Genomic DNA, 19430 nt, shown 5'->3' with positions numbered 1-19430 from the left:
TATCATTGTCTTCTTGGGTATCTGTCTTTTAGTGACGTACACTTTTCAAAGATGTATGCTTATGATGTTGGTGTGTCCTAGACACTACAGTGAGATGTCGTGCAGTCTGACTCTCTGAAATCTTGGGCTATGTGGTGTGCCTCCTCTCTAGTCTGCACAATATAACATGAGGCCGTCCTTTGTGATGGCAGAAAAATGCACCAGGGTTAAGCAGTGGGTCACAATGATGTTTTTAAAAAAAATGGCAAGAAAGCCCAAAAATCAGAAGTGGAAACTAAAAGGATATGATCTGAAACAGGAAAGCAACGCTAAATAAAAAAAAAAGTCCCACTGTTGGATCATTTATTTGATCTGGGACATGGCTTAGGTCATGCCTGCATTGTTTATCTGTCTAGTGCAGAAAGTATGCCAGAGTGTGTTCTTTACACAGTCAGACTAGATGCAGCATCACATCTTTTTTATTTAGTATAGGATTTGTGACGTACGCAGATCTTGACACAATTCCATATACCGATCCAATAGGAATGTACCATGGCACTAAATGGGAAGGGCCAAGCTAAGGATAAAAACTAATGTCTCAGAGGATTCAAGGCCCATGGACGTAATTTTTTTTTTGGGGGGGGGGGGGGGGGGGGACAAGTCCCCCCCCCCACTTTTTCCAAAGTCAAGTTTTGACCCCTGCACTTTTTACCATCCAAAAACAATATTACGCTATATTAAATCGACACTGGTTGAGCTCTAGGACCAAGCGGAAAACAACCGTTTGTGTTGAAGCCTGTTTCCTATTAGAGCATACTGTAAAGATACCCCCACCCCCACCCCCTGTGTCCCCCCCCCCCCCCCCCCCACTTCTAAAGTGAAAATTACGTCCATGTCAAGGCCTTTTTGACTGATGACCAAGAGAGGAGCTTTCAGGGGTCACACTATTTGTATCCTGCTGCCTGCCGAGGGTTACCGGTCTTCCTCCACTGGAGGTAAAGAACCAGGAAAGTAAGGTCTGCTAGCTGAAGAGGATCTAGACATGAAAAGACCTTTCTACTGACTTAAACAGTAACACAACAAAAATGAAGACGGGCAAAATGATTTAAGGAAATTAGCAAGAGTAAAATAATGATAATCATGGGCTATTCTAAAACACTCAGAATTTCACACATGCAACAAGGAATGTGATTCTAAATGAGGCCTGAAATAATTCAACAAGTAGAAAAACAAAAGAGGTCTAATGGGACACAAAATGACCAAGACGAACATGAAGTGAGTCATAACTACCAAAAATACACACGACACAACAGCGAAGACACAAAACATCTGCAAAAAGAGCCAAAACACACCCCAAATCCTTCGATACTACACCTTAGACACTTTGACTCGTCTGCAAAGTTCTTCATCAAGTTCAATTAGTTTCAAGGGGAAAGTTTCCAGAGAATCAAACAGCAGAATTTTGTTTCCATCTAAGTTATGAATTCAAACATTTATTTCTGTGCACTTACAAAAAAAGTCTCATTCTGCTCTTAACAATTGACAATTTTGACATCCTTAAAATATTTTTACACCACATGCCCTATAGGATGAAGGTGAGCTTTGATGTTTCTCCCAGAGTGTTAAACCCTCTTGATTTTCTCCACTCCGAGATCTCAGGTGGTTTATTTTTGGACTCTTGGGGTCCAAACTAGGTTTTACTTCCAGTTTAGGCCTTTTTGTACACGTGTTTCTGATTAGGCCTATAAAAAACAAAAAGAAAACATAAAATGAGCCTCATTCACACACTTGTTCTCACCAATCTGATCCGATCCTTTTCACATTACAGAGAGAACACTTCGTCCTGGACGGTCTTATCAGAGAAACAAGTTTATGACTGTCTGACATAAAATTCAAAGGCAAAGCGGTATAAACTAAATCATAGGTCCAAAAAGCAAATCTCTACCATGCATGTGAGTTGTGTTTATGTGCATAAAATAAAATCACACACTAAGAACGAGGTGTACCCTTTGAAAAAGGCTGTGTTTTATTGAAATACAGCAGACATCAACATGTTGTTTTGCTGACCTGGGCGACAGAAACTGAGCTCCAACACTTTTCAAACAAATACTCATGGCTATTTTTAGGATTATTCTTTTCATAAATACACATTCAACCCCAAAAAGGTTAACTTCACCTCCTTTTGGGTCAGACACCGATTAACCAAAGTGTTGGGAATTAAAAAAATAAAATAAAACAAGCTGGTGCTCCACATTGATTTGGGTTTTCAGTGCAAAAATGCTGGTAGTGTATGTAAAGTTCAACGTTTCACACACCTTGCACAAGAGAATCCAAAATTGTGTTCAGCTCGTTTTCTGCGCCCAGGGTTGTTTGTTTGATAGTAGCAGTAGTAGAAGAAGCAGAACGTTTGTTATGAAGCAGGGCTGGCCTCAACTCCCCGTTAAATAACATTTAAAGCACCTGGTTCCCTCCAAAGCAAATCCAAAGTCAGGCTCAAAAATATAAATATCGAGTTGGATGTGATCTTTGCCTCGACTGCCTGGAGGGAAGATCCTGTTTCACAATCTTTAAAATTCCTTATGATTTCTCACAGTAAATAACAACATTACTTTTTGGGGGCCTCACGATTGTACGGACAAAGGAGATAAACGTCCAAATTTCGAATACGAAAATATTTTAGTGCAACCTTTGATTGTCTCAATCGATTATGAACGCACCTTAAAATTAACTATGTTTGAAAACCTAAAATGGGATAAATTAGGCAAATAATTTGCTTAGGTAAAAAAAAAAAATTGTGCACAATGTGTTGCATCTTTGGCACAAATGGCCTTCTGTAGTTAAAGCTGGGCGCCAGTCCAGGAAATTATGCACACAAAGAGAGCTTTTAAGCTGAACAAAACTGTGTTTTTCTATAAACAGTTCAGTTGCCTGATTGGTAATAAATATAAAGAACAAGACGAGCTGTTCTGTGATTAGGTCTGGTGAAATCCCCCGATTTCAGGGGACAAAAAAGGCAGAACAAACCAGGTGTTTTATCTGAACAAACCAGTGGTTTGTTCAAAAATTCTTCAACTGATTTAGAAAAAAAAATCTTTAACTATTTGGCTGTTTACACGCAAACATATTTGCATAAAAGCTTTTTACGGAAGCCAGGTGCAAACGAAGAAAACGTTTTCCGAGGGGATTTTTATTTTATTTTAAATAAAATACAGCAAGGACTCGCGCAAATACATCATATTTTACCGAAATACAAATAAGTTAAGGGCTCTTCTCATGGTTTTAACTAGCGTCATGGCCGCCCTTTCAAAACCAGTTGGCACATTTTATAAAAGCCTAAAGAGGCCAAATTTGACTCATAATTGTTTGAAAATTACACTTTTTGTGGTGGAGAGTTAATCCAACCTGATGAATTAAAGATTATTTAAAAGTAAACATTTGCTTAGCTAGTTTAGTGTTCAAAAAACAGTTCTCACTAATTAGGTAAAATAACAACTTTCACCACCTGAATACTGATAGACCCTAGAAGAATTAAACTTTACTTCTTTTATTAGTTGCATTGGGACTTTTTTCCACTTTGTGCTCGATTCTTTAGTCGTTTCCACATTCAGATACTACACCCACAATATTTCTCCTGAAAGCAAATACATTCAATCATTCATCAGAAAAATATGCAATTAAAACTATGCGCTTGCAAAAATAAAACTCTCTTGGATAGCTTTCTAAGGCGGTGCATCAGCTAAGAGGCTCCTTCTGCAGCGCTGCTGGGTTTCGGCACTAAAAACAAACAAACCGTGCAGCAGCTCAGCGGAAGAACGACTCCGACGATGCTGAAGTTTTACAAAAACTACAAAGACTTTAAGCAATAAAAAAAAGCACTTTTATCAACTCAAACCAGCAGTCAGAACTTTGCATGAAAGCTCCGGACTTCAGCAGAGTGAACGCCCGTTGGACGGAGTTAAAAACCGGCAACCCACCCCACCCCTCCCTTTTGTTCTATTGAGGCCAGCCCTGGTTTGCATTTGTAAATACAGTATTTCAGATATATGTAGTCTTTTCATCTTAAAATCTGACCAGAACACTACAGCGGCAGAAGCAATACATAAAGAAGCTCATATTTTTGACTTTACTATTATGCTCTCTCGTCGGAATGGAACTAGTTTCAACTACGCCTACCGAGCCAACATGTAGTTATGCATCGAATAAAAGTCTATTTATTCATTTATTTTTTTAAATTTATGACAGATGCGTGTGATTGTGTGCAGGATGACAAAAACAAACAAAAAAATTGACCCAAAAAATCAACAAAGGAGGAAACATCAAGAGAAGAACATGTCAAAGCGTTAACGACAAAACGGACGAAGTTTGATTCAGGCAGCGTGATTCTGGATTGTGAGATTTTGCTGTAGAGTTTGAGGTGTGCATGATCATTACCATTAAACCTTTCTGCGTTTGCCACCATTTTTAGATGTGTTACTGCTTTTTCACATGATTGTTGTTTGTTCAGGTTTAAACAAAAAAATAATCCACGACAGTCACTTGGTCATACAAGCAAGTTCGTTGGAACAAAATGTGCAGATTGGCTTTAAGTTTTTTTTTTCCTTTTGTTCTTCAAAAAGGGTTCCAGACAGAGTGGCTACAATAATAATAAGAATATTAATAATAATTATTATAATAAAGCACTTGACTTCACTTCAGCACAGTTAAAAAAAAGAGAAAAAAAAGGTTCAAAAGGTGCTTTTTTGTTTTTTAAAATCTGATTTGATTTGAAGCGAAGTCCCCCCTCCTTCCCTCTCTCTTTCTCTTTTTCTTCCTCCCTCCTCCTCCTCCCTCCCCTTCTCTCAGCAGGGAAGTGGCAGGCGGAAGTCCAGTGTCGGTCAGACGAAGAAGTGACTGAAGTATTGCCAACTGGTCTGTCTGTCTTTTTTTCGTTTTCTTTTCTGTTTCTGTAGTGGTTCCACTCTGGTTCAGCACAAAAAGAGGAGGAAGGGTGATGGGGAAACAATTCACACATGCGTACCACTTCTGGCACCATGTTTGTTTTGAAAGTCTATCAAAAACAAGAGAAAATAAAAATAAAAGAGCCAAGAGGAAATGAAAAAAGGGGTTTAAAACAATTGAAAAAAAAGAGGGTTCTGGGGGGACGAATTGCTCCCATTTTACAAAATGTAACAAAATTTTTTTCGCAAATTTTACAAATCTATCAGTACAAGAAAAACAAACAAACATATATTCTATTTACAAGAAGAAGAGGAACCCTTTTTTTAAAAGTGTAGTGAGAATGCAGCAGATCCCAGCTTTGGCACGCGGCGTTTTTGTTTGTTGTTTTTTTAATTATTATTATTTTTCTTGTCCTCATTTTGTTTTTTAAATCCCACACTGTCTGTCGATTGGTCGGTCGGTGTGTACAGTCAGACTGCCGCTGTTGCTGCAGGCACACATTCAGTTCTCCAGTTCACCTTCCTCCTCATCTCCATAGCAACACAGGTCACGCACAACATCGCCTCGGCCGCGTCCGGAAGTCCATCCATCCATCAAGTTCACGACCTGCTAATCCCCTCCACTCACTGCCTCCTGCACTCACTTCAAGGAAAGACTGAGGAATTTAAGAAGCTTTTAAGGGGCTTACAGAAAAGAACAAATCACGTTTAGAGCTTATTTATACCTGTAATGTTCAGAATATAAACATGAAAAATGCACTGCATGTTAATGGAATTCAGTCAGGACCCTTTGGCGGAGTTTACAAGTAATCCAGCAGAAAAATTTTTTTAAACCAAGAAACAGAAATTAATTTTTTATTGATTTTCATCTTTAATGTTCGTATTTACTCATAGAATGAGCCAGATTTAGTGACTAACCTTGTTTCCCATGAGCAACTTTCAACAGTAAATGTCCTAACTGTTAATAAAATCGGCTTTATTTACTAAAATATTCCATTAATTGATGATATAGAGGTTTCTGAACATCAGGCTGATTGTAATAATGATGAAATGAAAGATTATTGTTTCAGAAAAAAGTTAATTATGACCAATTTTTTTCTCTTATTTTACTGTTAATTTTAAACTTTTAATAACCTCTGCAGTTTTTTCTTTTTTACTTGCCGCTATTTTACTTTTATACTATACTTTTTGTATTTATGACGTATTTCCGTCACCAGATTTACTGTGTTTATATTTTTATTCTAATTTACAATAAAAAATAAAATTTCAGCGTTGACTTTTATGAACAGTTATTTTTAAAAGCTATCCTTTTATTTTAAAGGCTAAATTCAGAAATTTGTATAAATTTCCATAAATGTAACTTTTTTGTTTAAAATCGCAAATCTATAAAGTGAAAACAAATGCAGGTAAGTAAAATAAATATCAGTAATTAAATTATTAAATAACAACTTTTAAGACACTTTATAAGATAATTTGTTGATTTAAAAAAAATCCACTAATTAGCCGTGACTTGAGCAGAAAAAATGAGGGGATATTTATTTTACGATTTTAATTTTCAAAGAAAATCAGAAAGTATTCATAACCAGGTTTGATTTTTACCAGTTTTTAATTGTTGCTTCACTTTAATTGATTTCAGGGTGTGTCTGGGAATATCGAGGCCTGTTAGAAAATGGCAGAACTCAACTAAATTTATTTTTAAAAACATAAAATATCAAGAAAAAAAGCTACCTTCAGCTATTTATTAATATTTATCCAACACCACTTGATATTGTACGGAATACTCTAAATAATCCTCTCTGTTCTTGTGCCGCTGAAGCTTTGGTTTTGATTTATAATACTTTTATAATTCTTTTATAACTGCAAGAACTGAAATTATAAACATGAACTCCATTGTGAGGGAGGGTAATTTCAATTATCCTTTCAGATTGCGACCCTGACATTCTTTTTTTGCACTCCTTAGATTTTAAAACTCCTGTCCCCAAATAAAAACCCGCGCCTACAAAGCTCCGTCTCATTTAAACTCATCTGTTTGTAGCGAGCGCCGCGCCCATGCGGGGGTCACTCCAGGTTGGGAACGCTGACAAGATTACCTCGCAAAAGGACAAAGAAGGAGGTTGTGCGTGACCTCGGATGCGACAATCGAGAGATAAAAATCAGTTCTGGAAAAAAAATACAGCTCGATATCTGTTAATTAAAAAATTTGTTTTGTTGCTCCGTTCTTCAGATTCTTTCCTCTTTTATGTTTCCAGCAGCAATGTGGCGGCGACGGCAGCAAATCCTATTCGCACCTGAAATGAACAGAGGGAGGAAACGAGGGGGGGGGGGGGGGGGGGGGGTGTTAAAAACTGGCAAAATCTTTCACAATGCTAAATAAATGTCAGTTTGACACGAAGTCAGATCCTTCCTGTTAAAACAAAGAATAATTAAAGGAATACTTTGCAACTTTTTCATATTTTAAAATCATTTTCTTGAACCAGCATGTTGTAAAATGACCCTTTACAGGTTTAGTGAAAGGCCACCCAGCCCCTACCGCCCCCCCGTGGCCAGAATTTCGCACTTGCAACTTCAGAGTTGCCGGTCTGGTCTGCTGGGACTGGCACTTCTGCCTGGCATCAGCACGTTTCCTGCATGTTTTAGATCATGAGCTCAGCTGATTTGTTTAAATAAGTGATAAATCACTCTTACAGACACTTAGGGGAGCTGGGAGACGTTTCAGCGGATAGATTAAGGTGTTAAAAAAGACGAACGCGCAGCAAGATGGGCTTTGGTTTCGCTTCTACAAACGGACACTAGGGGGTGCTAAAGGAGAGCTAAACTGCCTAGTATCCAAAACCAGACAAAAAAATCAGAATGGAGAGATTATAAAATCTGTGTTGGGCCTAGAGATTGTGAAGACACATTATTGTGAAATAACAGTTTCCTAGCGGACGGCAGGCCAGACCAGACCAGACCAGGCCAGGCCAGACCAGACCAGACCAGAACTCTCACTCCTAACTCAAGAAAAGAGCAAATAGGGAGTTTGGTTGGTTTAAAGTAACACTTAACATTTTCCAGATTCTCCATCCTGCTGGTTGAAAGTGAACTTGCAAGTGTCCTAAATAACCCTGCAGCAGCCTGCGCTAACAACGAGCTAACACTAACATGGATTGACGTGAATACGTAGACGCTCAATTGGGCGCTGGAGAGCGTAACACAATGTGCCAATCAAGCCAATCCTGCTGAGAGCGTACTAAGAAACGGCTCTACGTGCATTCGTACTGTCTTGCCTTGACGATCGCAATGCTGTGTATGCTGGTGTGAGTTCAGGTGCACGGTTCCTCACTGGTTCTAGAAAGAGGGACCACATCACTCTGGTGTTAGCTCAACTTCGTCCTTCGAGTCTCGCTCAAAAACACACTTTTATCTGGTTTTATTGGGTTTCTTGGTCCGATATTGGTCATGAGTTTCCTTGAGTTTTCACAGTCAAACTTGGTTTAATTTAATATTATAAGTTATTTTTTAGTTTGATTGTTTTTAGTCAAGGGTATCTCTTCTTCCTTTTAGCCGTTTTAATCATTTTTATCTTTTTTTTAAAATCTTGTTCCTGTTTTATTGTTCCATCAGTCGATTGGGACAGTGATTGTTCTATTGTTGTACTGTTGTGTACAGCGCCTTGGGTCTCTGCAAGACTGATGGAAGGTGCTTTATAAACAAACACACCTATCACAACTAATAGATGCAAAATAAATACAAATGACAATCAGCTAAGCAGTACACAGACATGTGAAAAAGCCCAAAGTGATGCAAAATGACAAAGGAAAGCAAAAGTGAAAGAAGAAAAAGGTTCATGACTAGAAAACCTGGACTTGAGCCCACACAAAGACGTGAAATTGTTACATTGGAGCTAAAAAAATGCTAAGCGGAGCAGTTATGTCATCCTGCTCCTGCTACAGGGACCTTTTACATTCTTTTTAATGAATTCATCCCATCATATTTGTCCAGATGCCAGATCTTTTTAAGAAACTCATGAAAACTTCAAAAGAAATTTTCCCCCAGCAGACTAAAAAAAAAAAAAAAACACAAAGAACGAGCGCTTTGACCCTCCTGTATTTTATTTAGTCATGTTTCAAGCTGAAGATGTCAAGTTTCAATAAAATTTAGACGAAGATTTGTCCGAGTGTTCTCGTTGCTCATCCCGTCCTGCTGCAGCGCTGAGATTGTCTACTGAAAACGGCGCTGATTTGAATGAAATACAAGAGACACCACGATCATTGTGCTTTATGATTGAGAACGCCAAGAAAGAATAAACTTTTTTAACACCCTCTTTTATTAAAACGCATCAGATTCCAATTTTGAAAACTTGGATCCTTTGAAAAGGCTTTTTCTAGGCACTTTCCAGTTTTAAGCACTGATTACTTTTCCTTCTTTGAATGCACAACTCTGACATTACAGTTCACAGCTCAGTAGGAAAATAACAGATTTGATTAAGATCAAAGGAGTTGTTAGCTTTAGGGTTTTACAACTTAAAAGCTCTTTAAATATTAAAATCACTAGAATGATTGCAAAAAAAACTCCTTTTTTATTGGAAATATGATAAAAAAACCAGGATTTAAAACTAAAAGCGAGATTACACTGAAATAGGTGATTTTACTGAGCTGTGTGTTTTATAAAATAATGGCATTCAGAGAAACGCTGCAACATTTGAGCTATTTACCCTTCACCTATAAGCTGCAGCCATTGTTAAGCTATTATGGGATGCTGGAGTGCTCACTGCTGATTAAATGAAGCTTCGAGCTGCTGTGATTGGTAAGACGGGACAATGGATGGTACACAGACACACACACACACACACACACACACACACACACACACACACACACACACACACACACACACACACACACACACACACACAGAGAGAGAGAGAGAGAGAGATAAACCAGGAAGTATGCATCACATTCATTTTCTCTGGAAATTTGCTTCACGAATTGTTACAACTCACTATAAGAATTATTCGTCACTTTTTGACATCGACTTGCTGCTTGGAACCACACACCTGTTTCAGGTGACTAAATCACAAATAAAAAAAGACAAAAAAATAAATAAATAAAAAGAAATTTTACTGAAAATACATGTTTATAATAATATTTTATGTTTTAAATTGTACAAATCTGATGTGTTTGGGTTATCATTAAAGGGACAATGTGTAGCTTTTATCATTAATCTCTGGAAACATCAATCCAAATGTTGAAAATGAATGAAATGATGCCCAGTTGTAGAAAAATATTGGCAGCTTCTTAACATGCAACCATAAAAATCTGGTCTATAATACATGGGAGCGGGTCTAAGTCTCTGGGCGACACCATATTAGATGCCGTGTTTCCTTCTACGGGAGCCCTTGAGGACAAAATGCATTTACTGATTTGTAACAAATGGTTACAAAACTTTCACCATTCATGAACGTTGTTTTACACATTTACCTCTTCACTTGTTGCCACTGATGAAAGGGAGCCTATTGTGCTGGTTATTTAGCTGAAGTTTGCACTCTTCAGGGCTTTTTGACCCTTATAGGCATCCGCTGGTAAGCTCTTACTCCAACACAAAAATACAGCTTGCTTGCAACAATTTAGGTATCTACTGCCCCCTATTGCCAGGAAAAATACACACAGTCACTTAAAAATTGTTATTTTTAATAAACGAAGGAATAAGTTTTTGATTTTAAAATTTTGCTAAAAGTCTAAATAACTTCTAATGATAAACATATTTTATTGATATTAATGAGTTTTCAATATTTGACTGAATAAATTCCAAATAAAGCATGAATATAATTTTCTTTAAATTTAAATAACACGAATAGTAATTTAAGTGTTTTGTTTTTCTGATGTAAATTTGATTTAAAAATGTTTATAACAAATTCTTAATGTATTGATGATAAAAATAAAATAAATCTGAAAAAAGGGCCCACATAAACGAATAAAAAAACATTATTAAAACCTGAAAATCCTGTTGAATGATCTTTGCATCTATTTATATAAAATAATTTGAAAAAGTTTGTGATTTCATAGATAAAATAAGGGAAGTGTGAAAAAGTTCAGTTTGTGACTAAAATTATAACATTTAAGGCAGTTCATAAAAAAAACAAGTTTGTATATATTTAGTTCTGCAAGTAAATCCAAAGAGAAATAGTATTTGTATTTTTCTGCATGTGGCGTTCACCTGCTCCCATCGTATCCAGTCAAACTCCTTTAGAGCCGACTCCAATAATAACTGGCACCTGAACTGAGCGGCTGCCGTCACAAACTGTTGTGTGTCGTGTTAATTCATCATCCCGCTCACAAACTAAATCACAACCACTACAACACCTCCCCCGGCTCTTCTGATAAATCCACTGCAACACAACTTTTCTTGTACTTTTTGCACGCTTCTATTGAAATGAACTGGAAACATGACAGTTTGATTGAGGCTTAAGCACGTTGGACAATAAAGGTTGAGTCTCGTAAATCTCTCTGAAAGGAAAACATAAATCCTCTGAGCAAATATCCAACGCTGGCGCTGTGTTTGTTGGTGTTGCGTCTGATGTGTGGGTTGGAGCAGAGAGGTGGAGAGTGGAGGAGTTTAGGAGAGCGACTGTGGCAGACTCAGGAACACAAGTAAATAAATCTGTGCTGTTGTTTTGTAGAAAGTAATGAGCAAGCACAGCAACAAATACAAACACCTTCTGTAGCTCTGGGGGCGTTCTGTCAGGAGGGTCACCCCGATGACGTCAAAGTCGTATCTGGGTCGGGGCGCGTGACGAGTTTGACAGAAATCTCCAACTGCATGAGAAATCTTGAGTTTATATTTTAAGTCCCTAGTTTTTGCTAAATTGTGGAGATAATTTAGCTGTTGATTGGTGTTTATGCTTAGTGGCACACTCAACGCCGGTCAATTAAAAATTTAGCCGAATCACATCCTCCATTTGTACCAGGATTAAACTGATTTGTATTTTATTATTGGGCTCCAAATGATCCCCAGACAACATAATGGGTAAAAAGTGAAAAAAAATTGTTACATACTTATTTATTAGTCCTTGGTTTAAATGAAGTGTTGTTTTAAAACACCAGAACAAGTAAATATGGCAGAATGATGACAAAACACAATGGCTGTGGTTGGAGGGACTGGTGGCGCCAGTGTCTCACCTCAATCAGTGCGCCCCAGGGAAGCTGTGGCTAGCTCATCACCACCAGAGTGTGAATGGGTGTGAATGGGTGGATGACTGATTGCGTTGTGAAGCGCCTTGGGGGGTTGTAGAACCCTAAGAAAGCGCTATACAAATATGTTTAAGATGCTTGTAAAAAAAAAACCTTTTCCATGACCTCAAACACACTTTGTGGTTCAGTGTCAATGATATGTTTCTACTTTCATTATCTTAACTGCTTATTTTTCAGAAGGGTGTAGGTGAGTTGATGTTACACTCCAGCAGACATCAGGTGAGAGGAGGGGGACATCCAGGACAGGTTTCCACTCCATCACAGGGACATGTTACTGGAACTCTAGGGTAATTCCTGGGATGGGGAAATTGACCCGGAGGTAGGATGTCTCAGTCCTCTAAGCTGTTGTGTCTCCATTCAGATTCAGCCCTTTCTGAATTTAGCATAGATGTCAGCATATCATGACTGCATTGGCAGTGAGTGATGTCACGGATCAACGTCAAAAAGCGTCTACAGTAACATCAATAACATTAAAAGCATTTATCCTGTCGAAGTATATAATAAATTAATCCTTTCAAATTAGATCAGCTGCGTGATGTAATATGTGGTGTTCAATGACCTGATAAACTGCAGTTTTTTACGGTGCTCTGTGAAATAACAAGCCCCGTTAATTGTCTGTGGGGGAACTCCGCCGCGTTTTCCGGCATCAGGAGTTAGATTTTAAATGCAATCTGTGATTATTTTCCTTTGCTTCCGTTCTGCTTCACCAGCAACTCCTCTAATTTTACCAGTCACGGTTGTTTTGTACGTCTGCTGATGTAATTTCCTACTGAGGCACAACCAATCAGCGAGAGGTCATTTTAATTTGTAAAGCACTTTGAGTTGCATTTATTGTATGAATTGTGCTATATAAACAATGTTTGATTTGATTTGATTTGACAAATCCCCCCAAAACTTTGCTGACATGTACTTCCTGTGTGGACATCTGGGTTCCCGTAGCAGCTCTTCTCTGCTTTTATGGCAGCTATGTCTCTCCATGTTGCCTTCATGTGATTTATCCACCAAATAGAAAACTAGTGTCTAAATTTGTTCTGGATTAATGTCTGAATGTTACAAAATCTTTTAATGGTATAAATAATGTCCTAAATCATTTTTATGCTAGCTTAGGTTGATTCTACTCTCCTGTACCAACTCGACACCTGCTGACAAATCTGCGTTTTCCGTATTAAGACCTGAACTCTGGATGGTGTTTCCAAAATAAAGGGGCATGTTGTTTACTGTGACTTTATTAAAGACCAAAATAAATTTTCTCTCCATAATCGAACATCCCTAGCAGGAGCATGCTGTTTATTACACGGTCACCATTTTTGCACCTTCTGGTGATTTTAATTTGCATTTTGGACGGATGATGCTGACACAATGGGCAACAATTACCCGCCTAGTGTGTGTTTGTCATCGCTCATTGTGCATTAAATACTCATGCCAGACTCGATAGTTTGTTTATTAGTCTGACAGCTGAATAAACATCCTTACCAACCCAGTATTGTCCATTGAACAACTATTCTCAGCTGCAGCAGCAAAAGGAGATACTCCTGCAGCCTCGATCAATGACAGGGATAAGAGCAATATTTTAAAATTGAGTGGCTGCCAAGGGGAAGGGGGGTGAAGGTGAGTACAAAAAAATTACCTGTGGTAGACATCTTAATTTCTAAACTATAAAAGTAAGGGTACGAAGTGACCAGAGCTGCAGAAGTACAATCTGGAGGAAGTGGGAACTGACCAGACACCACGGGGGGCATTTTGTCAGCTAAAATGTTTTCTTAGAACGTCCAGTTCCAAAAATCGGGTTCACAAGACACTAAGCTAGGGAGGAGCTGCCATCCAGAAAGTACAGAAACACAGGGAACTAAATAATTTATGTAGTTTAGCTTTCAGACTATTTTATTAAATTAAAATAAATTAATTAATTTTTTGTTGTGACAGACTGATGTGAGAAAACCTCCAATGTACCAAAATCTCCCCCACTGGCATCTTAATTCCCATCCACTAAAGTTCTAGATCCATCCTCCTGTACTTCTCTCACATGCTCATGAATAGGATTTGTTACATAAATCTGGATTTCTCATCAAAATCTGTTTATTTTTGTGAAGAAAATATCATCTAATATCCTTCTTGTTTTGGCAAACCTAATAAAGTCATTAAAAAAGCACATGAATGCATTTTTCTGTTGCAGAACTGACTGTTGCCACTAATTTTTGTTTTCAGACGAACAGGGTTAAATAATTCACAAAAGACGTTCCCCAACGCAACATACGGATGAATACAGAAATATGTTTCACCACCCAACACCAAATCACGGGGAAGGCCACTATTAATGAGGGTATTAACAGATCTGCAAACTTCTTTATTTGCTTGCTGTAAATAAAAGCTGTGATTACCAACGGCGTTCAGCATTTTTGACACTATTGAGTTTTTAATTTTGTGTTTATCCAGGAGCACGCCGCATTTACATGTATTTTGACAGTGTGAATGATCTTTTTTGTCTTTGTGTGAGTTTATACTTTTTTACCAACAAGCCAGCTCATGTGAATTGTCCCCTGTGGCACAAATAAAGTATTTTTGAACTGAAAAGTGAAAGGAAGAAACACACACACACACACACAATCCTTTTCAAACACCTCTGACAGCAAACGTGTCATCTGCAAAATACTCAAGTGATGGTTAGTCAAAAATGCTGCATATTGATTATTGATTTGAGCTGTCGTGCTGATTCTGAAGCTGTCCTAAAGTAAAGAGAAGCTTTCAAAAGTGACGGTGTAAGAAGCTGGGTCTAAATGATTTTTTTAAACAGATGTTTGTCTCGAAGAGAGCATCTGAACAGAGTCTATTTTGATAAGTTAAAGCCATGTAGACACATTAAGACATTCAATCTTCTGTCAGAACAGACAGTGGAGGGAACAAGCGACAGACTCTGTCATCACTCTTTGCCCTAGGCGGAGCTTTTATCTATCCAACTTTGCCACAACGGGGGGTCTGCTGCTATTTTAGGCCTCCGAGTATCTTCCCCCCCCCATCCCCCCTCCCGCTGTAAGTGTTTAGCCAAAACTCGTACAGCTACACAAACAAAGACTGGCTGGGGTACATTTGTTTGTTTCCAGGGATCGAGGTGTTGGCTTCAACGTGACCGGATAAGGGAGCGGGGACCAATAAAGGCCACACTGAGCTAAATCAGATCCATGTGGAAAAACTCTTAATTTTATTTATAACTGTACATCAAAAGACAATTAACTCATGAAAAGTCTTGGGCGAGTGTACAAACTGCAAATGTTGAAGTCTGGGTAACGGTGGCCGAGGAGGTAAATGCCCGCCATGGAATCGGAAGGTTGCCGGTCAGAGCCTCACTTAACCGGTCGTAGTCGTGTCTTTGGGTGCGACACTTCACCCAACTTGCCTGCTGGTGGCACCTGCGCTCAGCAGCCTCGCCTCTGTCAGCGTGCTCCAGGCAGCTGTGGCTATAACGTAGCTCATCATGATAAATGACCCGCACTTATATGGCGCCTTTCAGAGTCGGGAGGACTCCAAAGCGCATTACACTGCAGTGTATCATTCATCCATTCACACACATTTTCACACACTGGTGATGATGAGCTACAGTGAAGCCACAGCTGCCCTGGGGTGCACCGACAGAGGCGAGGCTGCTGAGCACAGGCACCAGCGGTCCCTGCAACCACCACCAACCCAAAACTCCCGGAAAGGAGGGTTAAGTTCTCATCAAACCCCACAAAACAATCAAACATCAAAAACTAAATAGAAATGTTAAAAATGTCAGAAAATGTATTTTATGTTTTTTTGTGGAAATTTGTTTTTTCATTAAGGGAAAAATTCCGAAGCTTTCTAAGTTGCTAATTTGTGCTCCTCTTATTGTAAAATGAATGATTAAAATCAGAGATGCTCATAAAAAAGCTAATTCAAACTTAGCTGCATTAGCAGAGGTCATTAATCATCAATAACAATAAAACCGTTGGAGTGGGGGGTTATCTACCATGGGAAACCTTTTTTCCTGCTTAGTGACCTCTGTGCCACCACAGTTTCCTGAATTTCTCCAAAGACTTCATAATTTTCCTGATCAGCACAAGAAACACAAAACAATCAGCGTTGGACCTCAGAGATAAACAAACACACCTGGGGGACATTTGAGTACATCCTCCAAACTCTCAACGTTTATCCTGTAAGCCGTCCAGATGGGTCCTCCGCCAATTTTCTCTCTCTGTCCAGGAGCAGATCCCGTCCTCTCCTCAAAGGTCCCTCCTCCAGCCAGCTCCCGAACACCTCCCGTGCTCCTCCCATGACTCCTCCATTCTGTGTCCCGTTCTTCATCTCCGCCACACTCTGCTGCCTCAGTCTGTCAATGCAGTTTCACCACCATCGTTACAACAACCGTAGACGTGAAACACGCAGAGCAGTGGGATCATTAAGGCCACTTACTGACCTAAATACAGACACTTAAACGCTGCTGGACCTCACTGATGAGTCTAATATGAACGTTAATGGGTTTTTAAAGTGGTTCCCTGCTTCGTTTGCATCTTCTCTTCTCCTTGGACGAAGATGAAAACATACTAAAAAGTTGCCCAACATGCGTAAAAAACACAAACAAGACTTTTACTCAACAAGCCACCATAACTGGGGAAATCTAATGTAGAAAATGAATCCACTAGTAACCGTAACGGCCCCCTAGTGGCTGGTTGGTGTATACATCTTAAGCTCCGCCCACTACATCATATTTACATGACATGAAAATACATTTTACATCATTTTTAATATATGTCTTGGCTGTTGTTATGTTTCAGTCCTATCTTGGTGTAGCATAACAACTTATTAGTTAAGCTGTAATTTCTCATTGATGCTTTAAAAAAACGCGTAATTACGGAGTAGGACTTTCAGCGCCACCTCCTGGCTCCACAAATACAACACGGCGGTGCCTGTAAAAGAGACATTTTGGCTAGACTTTTAGAAAACAAAAGTACACGGAGTCTAGTTATAGTTATTTCTTGTCTAATTGTTATTTAAGTTGACCGTACAAACAGGCCCTTAGAAAAACTCTATGTAAAGGATATAATTGGGAGCAAAAAGGGCTTTAATTAATCAGATTTTTCTTTGTTATTAAGTTTGGGAGTTGATTAAATGGTTCTATTTTGTGACGATAAATCATCTATTCATTATATGATAAGTGTTCAAATCACCAAGAAACAAGTTTTATCTCATTACACAAAGTTTATTTTAAAATCTTCCTTTTGTTAGAGAGTCTGTCTGGAGTCATGTGAAGCATAAATGCACAATATTTCCAATCGGTAACTGTTGATTGTGATATTTTCATTCTATATATATTGTACAGTGTTCAAAATGGCAGTAAATACCAACAATAGAGTACGCATAAGCACTGAGATTGTGCTACCTTCCATCACTGCACTTTACAGGGCTATTATTAGCTATATTTAAAATGTGCTTCTCTTTTTAAATGTATTTGCTACTAGATTTTTTATTATAAACTTGACATTTGATTTTTATTTTTTATTAAATAAAATATGCTGCAAGAATAATGTAATATTTTAAAAGAGACTGCCAGGTGTTCATAAAGGTTTTATTATTTTTTTTGTTAAATTTTATTGTGTGCTAAAAATGAGAAATGACAAAAAGTAAAGTGGCTGTGGAACACTACATTTCTGCAAAAAGGCTACTGGCATTATTATCTTGTCAGTCTATCCCAGTTTAGGATCTTTCATCCAGTCTGGTCTTGTCACACTCAAATTCTCAGCAAACACTAAAAATACAATGAAAAATAAGGTTTTTACATGTTAGTCTTTCAAAATAAAAGGGGAGTTGGTAATTCTTATTTTTAAACAGATTTAAGGCAATGAGGTGATTGCTCATAATTATACTTATTATGAGTGGGCCACAACTGGAACATTTTTAATTAATTAATTAATTAATTAATTAATGAAAAGAAATAAATTGTCCAACATCAAGCTAGTAAACTAATGGCTAAATCATGAGGAGATTACACATATTATTAAAAACAAAGCTGGAAACAACTTATTTTATATTTCCAAATACAATTATTGATCCTATAATAAAAATAAACCCTCTTGATGGTTTTCTTTATTTGCATTCTACGATTTTGTGCCCATCCAAGTGTGATTTGTTTCAGAGTTCGTAAAATCAGCAGCAGCAAGAAGGACTTCTTTGTGCTGTCAGCGCAGGTTCATGCCGCAGTGTTTTTTTTTTTTTTTAGAGGCTGAGCCTGAATCCTGAGCTGACTCGCGGGACGAATAAAAACGCTTGCCAAATTATTGCGCAGATATTGGTTTCCAAACTAATAGCTGTTATCTGGCCAAACATGTCCCATGCTGCTTGATAAGAAGGAAGACTAAACAATGTCCCTGTGTGTTTGTAGGTTAATGCCTTGAAACAATGTTAGTGTGGCAACTCCAAAACAACAGCTCAAACCCATTGAAGAGGAGAGGGAGTAGAAATTCATTTTGGATGTGCAGGTCACCAGAAAAATTGCCAGCAGTTAGAAAATGTTGCTGAAACCAACATAGTTAACTGAAGGGCGCTTCCTATGCAACCAGGTGTGAGTGTAGTGATCACAACCCCACATATTAGTGGTTTTACATAGGGCTGCTCAATTAATCGAATTTTAATCACGATTACGATCTGAGTTTTGAACGATTATAAAAACAAAACAAGCCGATTATTTGCTCCTCCCACTTGCGCTGCCCTGAGTTGCAAATGAAGCGCTCCTCCCACAGTGTTGCCAACTTAGCGACTTTGACGCTATTTCTAGCAGCTTCTCAGACCCCCTTCTTGACTTTTTAAATCTTAAAAGTACCTAGCGAACACCTCAGAAACATCTCTGGTAACCCTTAGCTACTTTCTGGATAACTGTCGTCGACGTTTCCTGCAGGTTAGCTAAACACTCCGCCTGCGCTCCGGACCGTTCTTCAGGACATTAGGAAAGGGAATGATGCAGTGATGTGTCGGTCGCTAAAGAAACGGCTCTCGGAGCCGGCTCCCTGTTGGAGTAACCAGAGTGAGTGACACACACGCCGTACCTGCGGGCTCCTGAGCAGCTAAAAACAGCTAAATGTGCGCGTGCGGCACGCTGAACACACATGCAGCTTGCCCGATTGCTGTGAGACCGGATTAGGGGGTGGGGGGTGCAGCTGTGGTTGGGACAATTATTACATTAACTGATGGACGAAATAAATAGTTTATAAATAAGGTAGAAATAAGTTCCTTACGCTGATAAATAATAACTAATCTCTCTGAGGACACGGTGCTAGTG

The 19430-nt window shown here is 38.5% G+C and overlaps 1 protein-coding gene across 3 annotated transcripts in view; it reads right to left on the bottom strand.

The window, feature by feature from the left end:
- Positions 1-1982: 1982 nt before the first annotated feature.
- LOC107394422 (zinc fingers and homeoboxes protein 2) overlaps positions 1983-19430 on the bottom strand; it is a 186885-nt gene continuing 169437 nt past the window's right edge. For 2 of the 3 annotated variants that reach the window (XM_054744997.2, XM_015973352.3), the window contains 2 exons: positions 16268-16487; positions 1983-7204 (listed from right to left, as the gene is read on the bottom strand). In XM_054744997.2, the coding sequence (XP_054600972.2) occupies positions 16307-16487 (181 nt within the window). In that variant the 3' untranslated portion in view covers positions 1983-7204; positions 16268-16306. The remainder of the gene's footprint in view (positions 7205-16267; positions 16488-19430) is intronic. The other variant, XM_015973353.3, reaches the window with a different exon arrangement.

The sequence above is a fragment of the Nothobranchius furzeri genome, chromosome 19 (assembly GCF_043380555.1).
Source record: "Nothobranchius furzeri strain GRZ-AD chromosome 19, NfurGRZ-RIMD1, whole genome shotgun sequence".
In the NCBI taxonomy this organism is placed as follows: Eukaryota; Metazoa; Chordata; class Actinopteri; order Cyprinodontiformes; family Nothobranchiidae; genus Nothobranchius; species Nothobranchius furzeri.
The sequence above is the reverse complement of the archived record's forward strand: the minus strand, read 5'-3'. Positions and strand labels throughout refer to the sequence as shown.